This window comes from Carcharodon carcharias, chromosome 7 (genome assembly GCF_017639515.1).
Source record: "Carcharodon carcharias isolate sCarCar2 chromosome 7, sCarCar2.pri, whole genome shotgun sequence".
In the NCBI taxonomy this organism is placed as follows: domain Eukaryota; kingdom Metazoa; phylum Chordata; class Chondrichthyes; order Lamniformes; family Lamnidae; genus Carcharodon; species Carcharodon carcharias.
Window position 1 is genome coordinate 132555622 of NC_054473.1, and position 13809 is coordinate 132569430.

The 13809-nt window shown below is 41.8% G+C and overlaps 1 protein-coding gene across 4 annotated transcripts in view; it reads right to left on the reverse strand.

Annotated features, from left to right (window-relative positions):
• Positions 1–13809, reverse strand: part of nfatc3a (nuclear factor of activated T cells 3a) — a 158841-nt gene that overhangs the window by 116909 nt on the left and 28123 nt on the right. For all 4 annotated transcript variants that reach the window (XM_041191395.1, XM_041191397.1, XM_041191398.1 and 1 more), the window contains one exon: positions 11528–11690. In XM_041191395.1, coding sequence (XP_041047329.1) covers positions 11528–11690 — 163 coding nt within the window. The remainder of the gene's footprint in view (positions 1–11527; positions 11691–13809) is intronic.

Genomic DNA, 13809 nt, shown 5'->3' on the forward strand with positions numbered 1-13809 from the left:
TGACGTCCCAAAGGCATCCACGTTGGGACCAATGTACGCTATAGTTTTATTTTTTGCGGTGTGCAGACGATCTGTTTAAGTGCATGGGCTCTTTACATTTTTGACATGGCCACACACAGGTGGTAATCTAAAGGGGCCAACCTAAGTGTGGCTTGGGCAGGAACTTTCAGATTATTGTGCCCTCAGGCAGTTTAGGTAAATATTTGTTGGGGCCTCAACTATTCAATGTATTTATTAACAAATTAAGAAGATGGGATGGAGTGTCAAGTTCGATGACACAAAGTTATGCAGCACTGTAAGCTGTATACATGGGAGCATAATATTACAAAGCGGTATTAATAGATTAATTGAATGGAGAAAATTAACGCAAAAGGATTTCAAGGTACGCAAGTACAAGGTCATCCACTTTTGGCCTAAAATGGATATATTCAAGTACTTTCTAAATGGTGAAGTGCTAGAAGTGGTGGAAGTCCAAAGTGACAAAAGGGTTCCAAGTGCAGAGATCAAAATGTCATGAACAGTTACAAAAATAATCTTAAAAGGCTAATGGAATACTGGCCTGAACATGACCACCTGGATGTTCCCCTCCAAGCCACTTACCATCCTGACTTGGAAATATAATCGCCATTCCTTCATTGTCACTAGGTCAAAATCCTGGAACTCCCTCCCTAACAGCACTGTGGGTGTACTTATACCACATGGGTTCAAGGAAGCAGCTCACCACCACCTTCTCAAGGGAAATTAAGATAGGCAATAAATGCTGGCCTAGCCAGTGACGCTCACATCCTATGAATGAATTTTTAAAAAATCTAGAGGGCTAAAACACAAGGGGTTAGAAGTCATGCTTCATCTATGCAAAGCCCTGGTTAGATGACACCGGAGTACATTGAGCAGTTCCTCAGTTCCAGGCACCACATCCAGGAAGGATATATTGACTTGAGGGAGTGCAGTGCAGATTTACTAGAATGATATCTGGACTTCAAGGGTTAAGTTACCAAGAGAGATTATGTAAATTAGAATTCTATTTCCTGGAATATAGAAGTTAAGCAGTGGTTTGATCAAGTTTTTAATTTATGAAAGGAAACAGATAGGTAAATAGAGAGAAACTATATCCACTGGTTGGAGAGTCTAGGACGAGGGAGCACAATCTAAAAATTAGAGCTACACCTTTCAGGAGTGAAGTTAGGAAATGCTTCTTAGCAGAAAAGGTGATAGAAGATTGGAACTCTCTTTTGCTATTGCCATGAGGCTTCATGGGGCCTGGAGTCAATGTAGTGCTAATGACACCGGACCAATAATCCAGAGGTCCATACTTGTCCTTTGGGGACAGGGAATTAAATCCCACCATGTCAGCTGGTGGAACTTAAATTCAATTAATAAATCTGGAATTAGAAGTTAGTCTCAATAATGGTGACCATGACACCATTGTCAATTGTTGTAAAAACCTATCTGGTTCAGTAAAAGCCTTTAGGGAAGGAAATCTGCTGGTCATTACCTGGCTGGCCTACATGTGACTCCAGACCCACAGCAATGTAGTTGACTCTGAAATGCCGTCTGAAATGGCCCAGCTAGCCATTCAGTTGTATCAAACCACTATAGAAAGTCGATAAGGAATGAAACTGGACAGGCCACCCGGAATTGACCTAGGCACCAGAAATAATAACGGCACTCTTAGCCCTGTCGATCCTGCAAGTCCTCCTTAACACCACCTGGGGACTTGTACCAAAATTGGAAGGACTGTCTCATAGACTAGTCAAGCAACAGCCTGACATAGTCATAATCATGCAGTCATATCTTACAGGCAGTGTCCCAGACACCACCATGGCGCCTGCGAGCACCAGCCGCTCTGAAGAAGGGTCATACGGACTTGAAATGTCAACTGTTTCTCTCTCCACAGATGCTGCTAGCCCTGCTAAGTTTTTCCAGCATTTTCTGTTTTTGTTTCAGATTTCCAGCATCCGCCATATTTTGCTCTTACCACCATCACCGTCCCTGGGTATGAACTGTCCCACTGGCAGGAGATACCCATCAGAGTTAAGAGTACAGTAGTATGCAGTTGGGAGGGAGTTGCCCTGGGAGTCCTCAACATTGACTCCAGACTCCATGAAGTCTCATGGCATCAGTTCAAACATGGGCATGGAAACCTTCCCCACAAACACCCCCTGCCACCCTCCCTTCACCAAATGCCACCGCCTCAGCTGATGAATCAATCTTCCTCCACGTTAAACATCACCTTGAGGAAGCACTAAGGGTGGTAAGGGCACAGAATGTACTCTGAGTAGGGACTTGAAGGTTCATCACCAAGAATAGCTCGGTAGCATCGCTACTGACTGCTGGCCAAGTCCTAAAGAACACAGCTGCCAAACTGGGTCGGCGGCAGATCGTGAGCAAACCAACAAAAGGGAAAAACCCACCAATATCCCTGTCACAGATGCAGCTGTCCATGGCGGTATTGGTCGGAGTGGCCACCACACAGTCTTCAGCCAATTTGGTTCATTCCACGTAATATCAAGAAACGGCTGAAGGCACTGAATACTGCAAAGGCTATGGGCCCTGACAACATTCTGGCAATAGTACTGAAGACTTGTGCTCCAAATCTAGCCTTGTCCCTAGCTAAGCTGTTCCAGTACAGCTACAACACTAGCATCTGCCCATCAATGTAGAAAATTGCCCCGGGTTATGTCCTTGTCCACAAAAAAAAGAAATCCAACTTGCCCAATTACCACCAGAACAGTCTGCTCTCGATCATCAGCAAAGTGATGGAAGGGTTTGTCGACAGTGCTATCAAGTGTCACTTACGCAGCAATAATCTGCTCACTGATGCTCAGTTTGGATTCCACAGGGGCACTCAGCTGCTAACCTCATTACAGTCTTGGTCCAAAAAAACTGAACTCAAGAGGTGTGGTAAGAATAACTGCCCTTGACATCAAGCCTTGACAGTGTGGCATCAGGAAGCTCCAGCAAAACAAGAATCAATGGGATTTGGGAGAAAACTCTCCACTGGTTGAAGTCAAACCTAGCACAAAGGAAGATAGTGGTGGTTGTTGGAGGTCAATTATCTCAGTCCCAGGGCATTGCTGCAGGAGTTCCTCAGGGTAGTGTCCTCAGTCCAACCATCTTCAGCTGCTTCATCAATGACTGTCCTCCCATCATAAGTCAGAAGTGGGGATGTCCGTTGATGATTGCACAATGTCTAGCACCATTCACAATCCTCACATACTGAAGCAGTGTGTGCCCATATGCAGCAAGACCTAGAAAACATTCAGGATTGGGCTGAACATTTGTGCCACACAAGTGCCAGATAATGGCCATCTCCAACTTGAGAGAATCTAACCAGGTCCCCTTAATATTCAATTGTATTATCATCGCTGAAACCTTCTCTATCAACATCCTGTGCCTACTGACCAGAAACTGAAATGGACCAGCCATAAAAATACTGTGGCTACAACAGCAGGTCAGAGTATAGGAATTCTGCAGCGTGTGACTCACTTCCTGGCTCCCCAAAGCCTGTCCACTTTCTACAAGGCACAAGTCAACAGTGTAATGGAACACCCTCCACTTGGCTGGATGAATGCAACTCCAACAATACTCAAGAAGCTTGACACCATTCAGGTCAAAGCAGCCCCCTTGATTGGCACCCCATCTACTACCTTAAACATTCACTCCCTCCACCACCAGTGCACAATGGCAGCAGTGTACCATCTATAAGATGCTCTACAGCTACTCACCAAAGCTCCTTCAACAACACCTGACTCCAACCATCTCGAAGGGCATGGACAACAGATGGATGGGAACACCAGCACCTGGAAGTTCCCCTCCAAGCAACACACCATTCTGTCTTTGAACTATATCACCATTCCTTCACTGTCGCTGGTTCAAAATCCTGGAACTCCCTTCCTAACAGCACTGTGGGTGTACCTACACTATATGGACTGCAGCGGTTCTAGAAGGCGGCTCACCACCACCCTCTCAAGGATAATTAGGGTGGGCAATAAATGCTGGCCGAGCCAGAGATACCCACCTCTGATGAAATAATAAATTTTAAAGAATTAAAAATTGATGCTGGGTCAACTGTTAATTTTAAATCTGAGATTAATAGAATTCTGTTAATCAAAAAGGTATTAAGGGATATGGGGCAAAGGCAGGTATATGAAGTTAGGTCACAGGTCGAATGTGAATGGCAGAAGAGGCTCAAGAGGCTAAATGGCCCTCTCTGGTTTTGTGAGTTTGAAAGTAGAATTCTATTTGACAATATCGTGCTCCAGGAGGTTTTGATTAAGTTTGCACAGAAAGGGTTTTTAAAAGAGCAACTGGGATTTCAAACTATAATATACTCACACGTAATTTAAGAAACATCAGGATGAAATATGGTAACAACATTAACGAGCTAGATATTGTAATTACTTGCTCAAAGGTGATATACAATTTGCCAGCATGCCTTAGTAATCAATAAACACCTTACTCCTACAGTGTTGGGAAGTTCTTGGTCCCACGCTCTCCAATCAAAAGAATGGGGGCAGATCATAGCAGGTAAGCTTCAGGGGATGGGCATTACTGCTCCTCCTTGCAAACAAGCAGCACTGGAAATATTCTCAACTGCTGCAGTTTTCATTACCTTTCAGCTGTCAGATTTTCCAAGTCTTGGGAAATTAAGCCTTCAACCATTAAATCCATGTGGTTGCAAAATATCTAAGGCTTACAGCCTCATGAAAATATTATAATTTCTGATCTGTCTCTTGAAAGCAGAGTGTTTAAGTGAATGCCAACCCATCCCCAATTAAGTCATAAGTAGGCCCATTTGAAGTAGGTTATGGTCAGGTTTCCCTTAATTATTCTACCTATATAACCACCCACACCTCCCCCCATGCCCCTCTCGCTTGTCCTGTGGGATGGATTAAAATTCCCTCAAAGATATCAAATTTAGTTGTTTAGCAAAATGCACTGTTACATTTCTTGAATTACTTTATCATATAGTTACACAATATTTTTGGTTTTGTAGTTCCTTTGGTCATGATCAGGGCAGCTATGAATTTTAAAAGTTTAAGAATTTCTACATTTACAATAACCACTGTAGGGTATGAAAGACAACTATGATATTCAGTACAAGGCAGTGAACCATTTGGAAAGAGTGAAGAAAGTGTCTTCAAACTTCGTAATTTTTTTTTTGATTTAATGGCTTTTTAATGGCTAGAATTTGGCATATGACTGCAACCTGCAAACAAGAAACTACAAGGTCATCAACTCTAACAGGGAAAGCACAAGTTGTCTGCCATTTTGGTCATGCTACGCTTCAATGGTTCATTCAGATTAAAATCTTCACTGGTAAAAAAGCAATTTTAAAAAAAATATATATTCACTTACAGGATGTGGGCATCGATAGCTAGGTCAACATTTACTGCCCGTCCCAAATTGCCCTCGAGGAGGTGGAGGTGAGCTGCCTTCTTGAACCACTGCAGTCCATGTGGTGTTAGGAAGTGGGTTCCAGGATTTTGACTCAGCAACAATGAAGGAATGGCAATATATTTACGAGGCAGGATTGTGAGTGGCTTGGAAGGGAACTCCCAGATGGTGGTGTTCCAATGTAGCTGCTGCCCTTGTCCTTCTAGATGGTAGTAGTCATGGGTTTGAAAGGTGCTGCCTTGGTGAGTTTCTGCAGTGCATCTTGTAGATGGTACACACTGCTTCTACTGTTCATTGGTGTGGAGGGAGTGAGGGAGTTTGTGTAAGGGGTGTCAGTCAAGCAGGCTTTGTCCAGGATGGTGTCAAGCTTCTTGAGTGTTGTTGGAGCTGCACTCATGCAGACAATTGGAGAGTTTTCCATCACACTGCTGACTTGTTCCTTGAAGATGGTGGACAGGCTTTGGGGAGTCAAGTTACTCAATGCAGGATTCCTAACCTCTGACCTACTACTGTTGCCACAGTATTTATACAGCTAGCCCAGTTCAGTTTCTGGTCAATGGTAACCCCCAGGATGTTGATAGTGGGGTAATTCAGTGATGGTAATGCCACTAAATGTCAAGGGATGATGATTACATTCTCTCTTGAAGATAGTCATTGCCTGGCACTTGTGTGGCACGAATTGCCACTTGTCAGCCCAAGCCTGGATATTGTGTAATTCTTGCAGCATTTCGACATGGACTACCTCAGTAGCTAAGGAGTCACGAATGGTGCCGGGCATTGTCCAATCATCAGCGCATATCCCCACTTCTGATCTTATGATGGAAGGAAGGTCATTGATGAAGCAGCTGAAGATGATTGGGCCTAGGACACTACCCAGAGCGACTTCTGCAGTGATGTCCTGGAACTGAGATGATTGACCTCCAACAACCACAACCACCTTCCTTTGTGCTAGGTATGATTCCAACCAGCAGTGAATTTTCCCCCAATTCCCATTGACTACAGCTTTGCTAGGGCTCCTTGATGCCACACTCAGTCGAATGTTGCCTTGATGTCAAGGGCAGTCACTGTCACCTCATCCCTGGATTTCAGCTCTTTTGTTCATGTTTGAACGAAGGCGCTACTGAAGTCAGAAGCTGAGTGACCCTGGCGGAATCCGAACTGAGCATCAGTGAGCAGGTTATTGCTAAGCTAGTGCTATTTGATAGCACTCTTGATGATCCCTTCCATTACTTTACTGATAATGGAGCGGTAATTGACCAGGTTGGATTTGTCCTGCTTTTTGTATCCAGGACATACCTGGGCAATTTCCCACATTTCCAGGTAGATGCCAGTATTGTAGCTGTACTGGAACAGCTTGACTAAACCATTTTAAATGAGATGAGCACAGTTCAACGATTTGATTTGTTCTTTTACATATGTTGAGGAAACATTTATAAAAAAAACTACATACTGATGTCAATACCAAAAATGCCAAGTTTACTTCTATTCAAAAGTACTGAAATTTCCAAAAATTAATCAAATCTTTGCACTCACGTGGGGCTGAAAATACCAATTTAGGCGATTCAATAAAATTAAATAAAAAACAAACTTTTCAAGTAAAAAAAGCTATTAGTGCATTATTTCCCAAGATATCCTTCCACCCAAATAGAAGCATAGCCAATATTAAAATATTTAGATCCCATCACAATTACCCAAGACAAAAATTAACACTTGTTATCCAAATATTTCCACTGGCAAGGAGCCTCTGTGGGGAACCATGTGTCCTGCATATTAACATTAGAACAAAGTAGTTGATGCCCTAAAGTGACATAAGTAGATTTAATACTGGCATCTATCTGACAACGTAGAAAATTGCCCAGGTATGTACAGTCCACAAGAAGGACAAATTTAATAATGTCAATTACTCACAATGGGCAGCAAAGTGAAAAAGGTATTGTCAACATTACATCAAGCAGCACTTACTCAGCAACAACCTACTCAACAATACTCTGTCTGGGTTCCAAAACGGGCACTTGGCTCCAGATTTCATGGACACAAGAGTTGAATTTCAGAGGTGAGGTGAGAGTGAATGCCTTTGACATCAAGGCAGCATTTGGCGAAGTGTGGCACCAAGGAGCCCTGGCAAAATTGAAGTCAATAGGAATCAGAGGTAAAACTCACCACTGGTTGGAGTCATACCTAACACAAAGAAAGATGGTTGTAGGTGTTACAGGCCAATCATCTGAGCCCCGGGACATCATTGCAGAAGTTCCTCAGCGTAGTGTCCAAGGCCCAACTTTCTTCAGCTGCTTCATCAATGTCCTTCCCTCCATCATAAGGTCAGGTGTGGGGAATGATCACTGATGACTGCACAATGTTCAGTAACATATGTAGCTCCTCAGATACTGAATCAATTAACGCACACATACAGCAAAACCTGGACAACACTGGGACTTGGGCTGCTAAGTGGCAAGTAACATTCGCACCACACAAATAACAACAACCATCTCCAACAAGAAAGAACCTAACCAACTCCTCTTGAAAGTTTAACAGCATTGCATCACTGAATCTCCCACCATTAACAATCTGGGGTTATCACTGACCAGAAACTTAAATATAAATACTGTGGCTACAAGAGCAGATCAGAGGCTGGGAATCCTGCAGTGAGTAACTCCTAAAGCCTGTCGAACAACTACATGACACAAGTCAGGAATATGATGGAATAATCTCCAATTGGCTAGATGAGGGCAGCACCAATAACACTCAAGAAGTTCCAAGACAAAGCAGCCTGCTTGATCGGTACCCTATAGACCACCTTCAACATTCACTCCCCTTCACCACTGGCTCACAGCAGCAGCACCTGAACCATTTACAAGATGCACTGAAAGCCTCCTTCAACCTTCCAAAACTGCAACCTCTACCACCTCAAAGGACAAAGACAACGGATGCATGGGAACACCACCACCTGCAAGTTCTCCTGCAAGCCACACACCATCCTGACTTGAAACTACATCGCCGCTCCTTCACTGTCACGGGGCCAAAAACCTGGAACCCCCCTCCTAACAGAACCATGAGTATACTGACACCACATGGACTTCAGCAGTTCAAGGTGGCAGCTCAGCACCATCTTCTTGAGCAATTAGGGATGGGCAACAAACGCTGCCCTTGTGAATGATGTTCACATTCCATACATGAAGAAAAAAAAATTACCTATAGAGATGGGAGGAAAAAAATGACCAGTGATTAGTCTGAAAATAAAAAGAATAACTCTGGCACTGGAGACAAACAGTGGATATACCCAAGGAGATCCTCTTGATTTATGGAATCTAAAAACATCTATTGCATTTAGCTGCTGAAATGGCGAATATATAAGGCTCCACACAAACAACCCTAAAAAAGGGGGAATATTTGGATGGGCAATCCGATCCATCAGAATCAGAATCACAGTGCAGAAGAGGCCCTTCGGCCCATCGAGTCTGCACTGACACGTGAAAAACGCCTGACCTACCTAATCCCATTTACCAGCACTTGGCCCATAGCATTGAATGTTATGACATGCCAAGTACTCATCCAGGTACTTTTTAAAGGATGTGAGGCAACCCACCTCCACCTCCCTCCCAGGCAGTGCATTCCAGAACGTCACAACCCTCTGGGTAAAAAAAGTTTTTCCTCACATCCCCCTTAAACCTCCTGCCCCTCATCTTGAACTTATGTCCCCTCGTGACTGAATCTTCAACTAAAGGGAACAGCTGCTCCCTATCCACCCTATCCATGCCCCTCATAATCTTGTACACCTCGATCAGGTCACCGCTCAGTCTTCTCTGCTCCAACGAAAACAACCCAAGTCTATCCAACCTCTCTTCATAACTTAACTGTTTCATCCCAGGAAACATCCTGGTGAATCTCCTCTGCACCTCCTCCAGTGCAATCACATCCTTCCTATAATGTGGTGACCAGAACTGCACACAGTACTCCAGCTGTGGCCTCACCATGGTTCTATACAACTCCAACATGATCTCCCTACTTTTGTAATCTATGCCTCGATTGATAATGGCAAGTGTCCCATATGCCTTTTTCACTACCCCACTAACATGCCTCTCCGCCTTCAGAGATCTATGGATACACACGCCAAGGTTCCTCAGAACTTCCTAGTTTCATGCCATTCATTGAATACTTCCTTGTCATGTTACTCCTTCCAAAGTGTATCACCTCACACTTTTCAGGGTTAAATTCCATCTGCCACTTACCTGCCCATTTGACCATCCCGTCTATATCTTCCTGTAGCCCAAGATACTCAACCTCACTGTTAACCACCCGGCCAATCTTTGTGTCATCCGCAAACTTACTAATCCTACCCCCCATATAGTCATCTATGTCGTTTATATAAATGACAAATAACAGGGGACCCAGCACAGATCCCTGTGGTACGCCACTGGACACTGGCTTCCAGTCAATAAAGCAACCTTCTGTCTTCACCAGGTGTCTCCTACAACTAAGCCAATTTTGAATCCACCTTATCAAATCACCCTGTATCCCATGTGCATGTGCCTTCTTTATAAGTCTCCCATGTGGGACCTTGTCAAAGGCATTGCTGAAATCCATATAAACTACATCAACCGCACTACCCTCATCTACACATCTAATCCAGAAAAAAAATACTTACAGCTTCTTTTTAAACATTAGTGAAAGAATAAACTACCATATCATGTGACACAAGCAATGCTCATGTTTCTCATACATTTTGTAAATGTACTTTAAACATAAGCAACACCAAAACTATAAGGAATGCCAAAAAGGGCTGTTCCCACATATGAAAACAACCAAACTGGGATAAGGTAATTATGTACAAGTATTCAAGTATTGCAAGATGAAAACCAACTTGTGAACAATTTGCTGAATGCTTTGTTTCCCATTCTTGTGGGTTTCCAGAATGTAATTAGTTACATTAACGAATTTTTTAAAAACTTAAAAATTAGAAGCAAAACGCACTTTGGGTCACTTTTTTCTTTGCACTATTAGATTCTTACCAAAAGATCAAACCATTTTCAGTGAAATGTAGGATCTGAATAGCACTGTTACAACAAGCTTAAATCTTAATGAAAAAACCATCATGTACACCTTGATAAAGGGAGTCAGCATCTCAAAGTAATGGAGCACAGGCTTAACAAGTACTTCCCCACATAAATGCACCATCATTGCGAAACCTTGTACAACCAGCAGAAACAAGAAATATTTTCTTGCATGCATTAACTGCACGTCAGATACAGGTCCCCCCATTAAGTTCATGCCAGTGATGTCTGTTACAGGTAAGAGAGTAAGAAACATCATTAACATGTTGAAATTACAATGACAATCAGCTTTCCTGCTGCTTTGTTTTCAGTGTATCAACAGGTGATGATAGACTTGTGAACCCAAGCAGTCATATCACGACCACCAATAATAAAAATTATGCTCAGAATTAAGATGAGAGAATAGGAAGGGATATACAAATTTAATTCAACTTCCTTGTTGCCCATAAACCTCACCAAGGGTCAAATGTTACTATTTGAAACGGCAGAACAAACTGGCTGCAGTCATATTTTATCAAGTATGAAAGCACTGTTAAAATAAAACTCAGCAGAAAGTTTTACAAAACTGTACAAAAGGGAACAAGAGAACATCAGTTGTCTGGCAAAAGGAAAGCCCATCAAGGAAGAAGCACTTCACAAAATTTTCCCACATTTGTGCTTACGTGCAATCTTTCTTTCCTGTTCTGCATTTTATTAATATGGTAAGTCTAGCGACAATACTGTTTAAACCTGATGTGCATAGGATTTCACTTCAAAGAAACTAAAATAGGACTGCCAACTATACAGCAAATTTCACGATAATAAAAGCATTTCAATAAATAAAATTTGATATGCACTTCAAACACTATTTTTTTGTGTAAGGGTAAATTGATTTGCATAATGAATATAGTCACTGAGTCAAAATCCTGGAACTCACTACCTACCAGCACTATGGGTGTACTACACCACAGACTACAGCAGTTCAAGGAAGCAGCTGACCACTACAGTCGAAGGCAATGAGTGTTGACCTTGTCACCAATACCACAATTTTGTGAATGAAACAAAAAGTTGCCAGCAATTAAACAAAATGAAGTGCCTACCTTAACAACCGGGTGTCCTCCAGAAGATGCTTTCACAGCTCCTCGACTCCCTTCAGTCTCATAGTGAGCTCTGTGATGGGTCTTCGGCTGCACTTCAATCTTTAGTTCATACTGCAGATATTGACTTGGCAAGGGCCAGTCTAGAGAAGGCAACGATGATGTACTGAAAGATAAAATGTACATAATGCTCTAGGTACACTTTGTGAAACTTTATTACGTGTATTTCAAATCACGCCTCATATGGACATTTCATCTAGAGCATTACCTAGGGCATGAATAAAAAAAAGTTTCTCTTCAATACATTTCCTGCCAACATCTACAACCATTTTTGACCCTTCCAGCTCAGTTGACAAAACACTACAGACCACAAACTTTCCTACGGCCCTCTGGCCAATTGGTATTGTCCAAAAGAGAAAGCACTCTTTGGGTGAAACTGGTCACATTGGTTGATTCACATCCCAAGAAACTGTATAAAAGCTGGAAGACTGTGTTAAATGAAGCTAACAAAATTCTTATTTGAACAAAGTAATCATGCTACCTATTTGAAAATAAGACAAATAAAATGCATTTTCATACAAGCTACAGACAGTTAAAACTAACACATTTTAATTGTGGTTGCAGTTACATTTTTAACCAGAAATACAAGTCACTGGTGGAACGTTATGATGTGCTAATTCAAGTTCAATTCTCATTCTACGGAGATCTGATCTCAACCAGGTGCATGGTGGCTCAATAAGAGATTGAGCCCTTCCCAAAGATAGATAGGAGAAGACGACCACCATCTTTGGTTGGTCCAGTGTATTTTTTTAAACAAGCTTGTAAAAGGTCAAGAGTAACCTCCTTCAACCTTATCCAACTTTCTACACCATGACATTGGTGGCAGAGCCTTCAGTCACCTCAGCTCCATTATTTGGGACACCCTCCTTAAAATCCTCAATTTCTAACTTATCTGCTCTCTTTTAAAACCACATCTTTTTGACCTAGCCTCCAATTACAATTCCTAATTCTCTCTTATTCTTTGGTATCTGCTATTTCAGTAAATTTCTGAATTAATTTGAGATGTTTTGTGTGTCAAAGGAGATACTGAACGCAACTAAACCTACATGGTGTTGTTGGTTCAAACTGATAGTAGCAGAAAACATGGTGGCTCTCCACCTGGAAAATAACTGGAATGGGGGATTTTATTTTCAATAAATAGATGAGTAGAAACTCGCTATTGAAGATCAGAGTGACAGCAATTATAGAATACAAAAATTAACTGCTATCTTTCAAAATGAGCATCTCTTTCAAAAAGTACTACAAAATTGACTCTCTTTCTAGTTTCCATGATGAATGTTATATAGGATCAAGTACAGAGAAACAATGATTAACAATTAATATAGATTATGCTAGGAGTGTGAAAATAGCTTTATTTTTGACTTCAGTAATGACATTTTACTGCAATCCCCACAAGTTAGTAGAAGCTAAACACCAAGATGAAGTAAGTTATTTCCCATCATTAAATAACCTCGTCAACCAATTTAATTACTGTGACCTTTTCACAACTCTTCACATTTCTGTGGTAAGAGTACCCACCCCTGCTTTTTAATTACACCACTGAGGCTGCTATTACACATTTTCCTGCTAAAAATGATGGATGTATGGATGTTTGTGAAAAGATATATTTTGTTTCATTCCCAATTGTGTAATGAAACTAAGAAAAAAGAATGTAAGCTATGAATAAGAAGAACTTGATTCAGTTACATAATCTGTACATTAATTCTCAAAGCCTAAAGTGGTCACTAATCTGTTTAGGCTGAACAAATTTGGAGAGGAGGAGGGGGGAGAGAAATACAAACAAGAGGAGAATGAGGAAAATAAAGAGCCACAGATAGGAAAGAAGAGGTTATAAGGGAGAAAGGAAGAGAGCACAGAGAACAAAAGAGAAGACAGAATGAGAGAAGTAAAGGAGGAGGGCACAGTGAAAAAGGAGAGGAGAGCCACAAGACCAAAACGAACATATTGGAAGTTACATTATTGCATGCAGACTGGTAATTACTTTGTGTTCTTGAAGCACTGCAGAGCTTTCAGAATCTCAATTTAGCTCAAAGGAACACTCTTACTTATGAGTCAGAGGATGCAGGTGCAAACCCCACTCCACACCAGTGCAGTACTGAGGAAAGTGCTACATTGTTGGGATATTTCTTTGGACAAGAGGATTTTTGTTGATACAGATGTTAAAATTAAAGAAAAAAATCAGCCCCTTGGTGGATATAAAATTCAAGGGCACTGCAGGCACAATG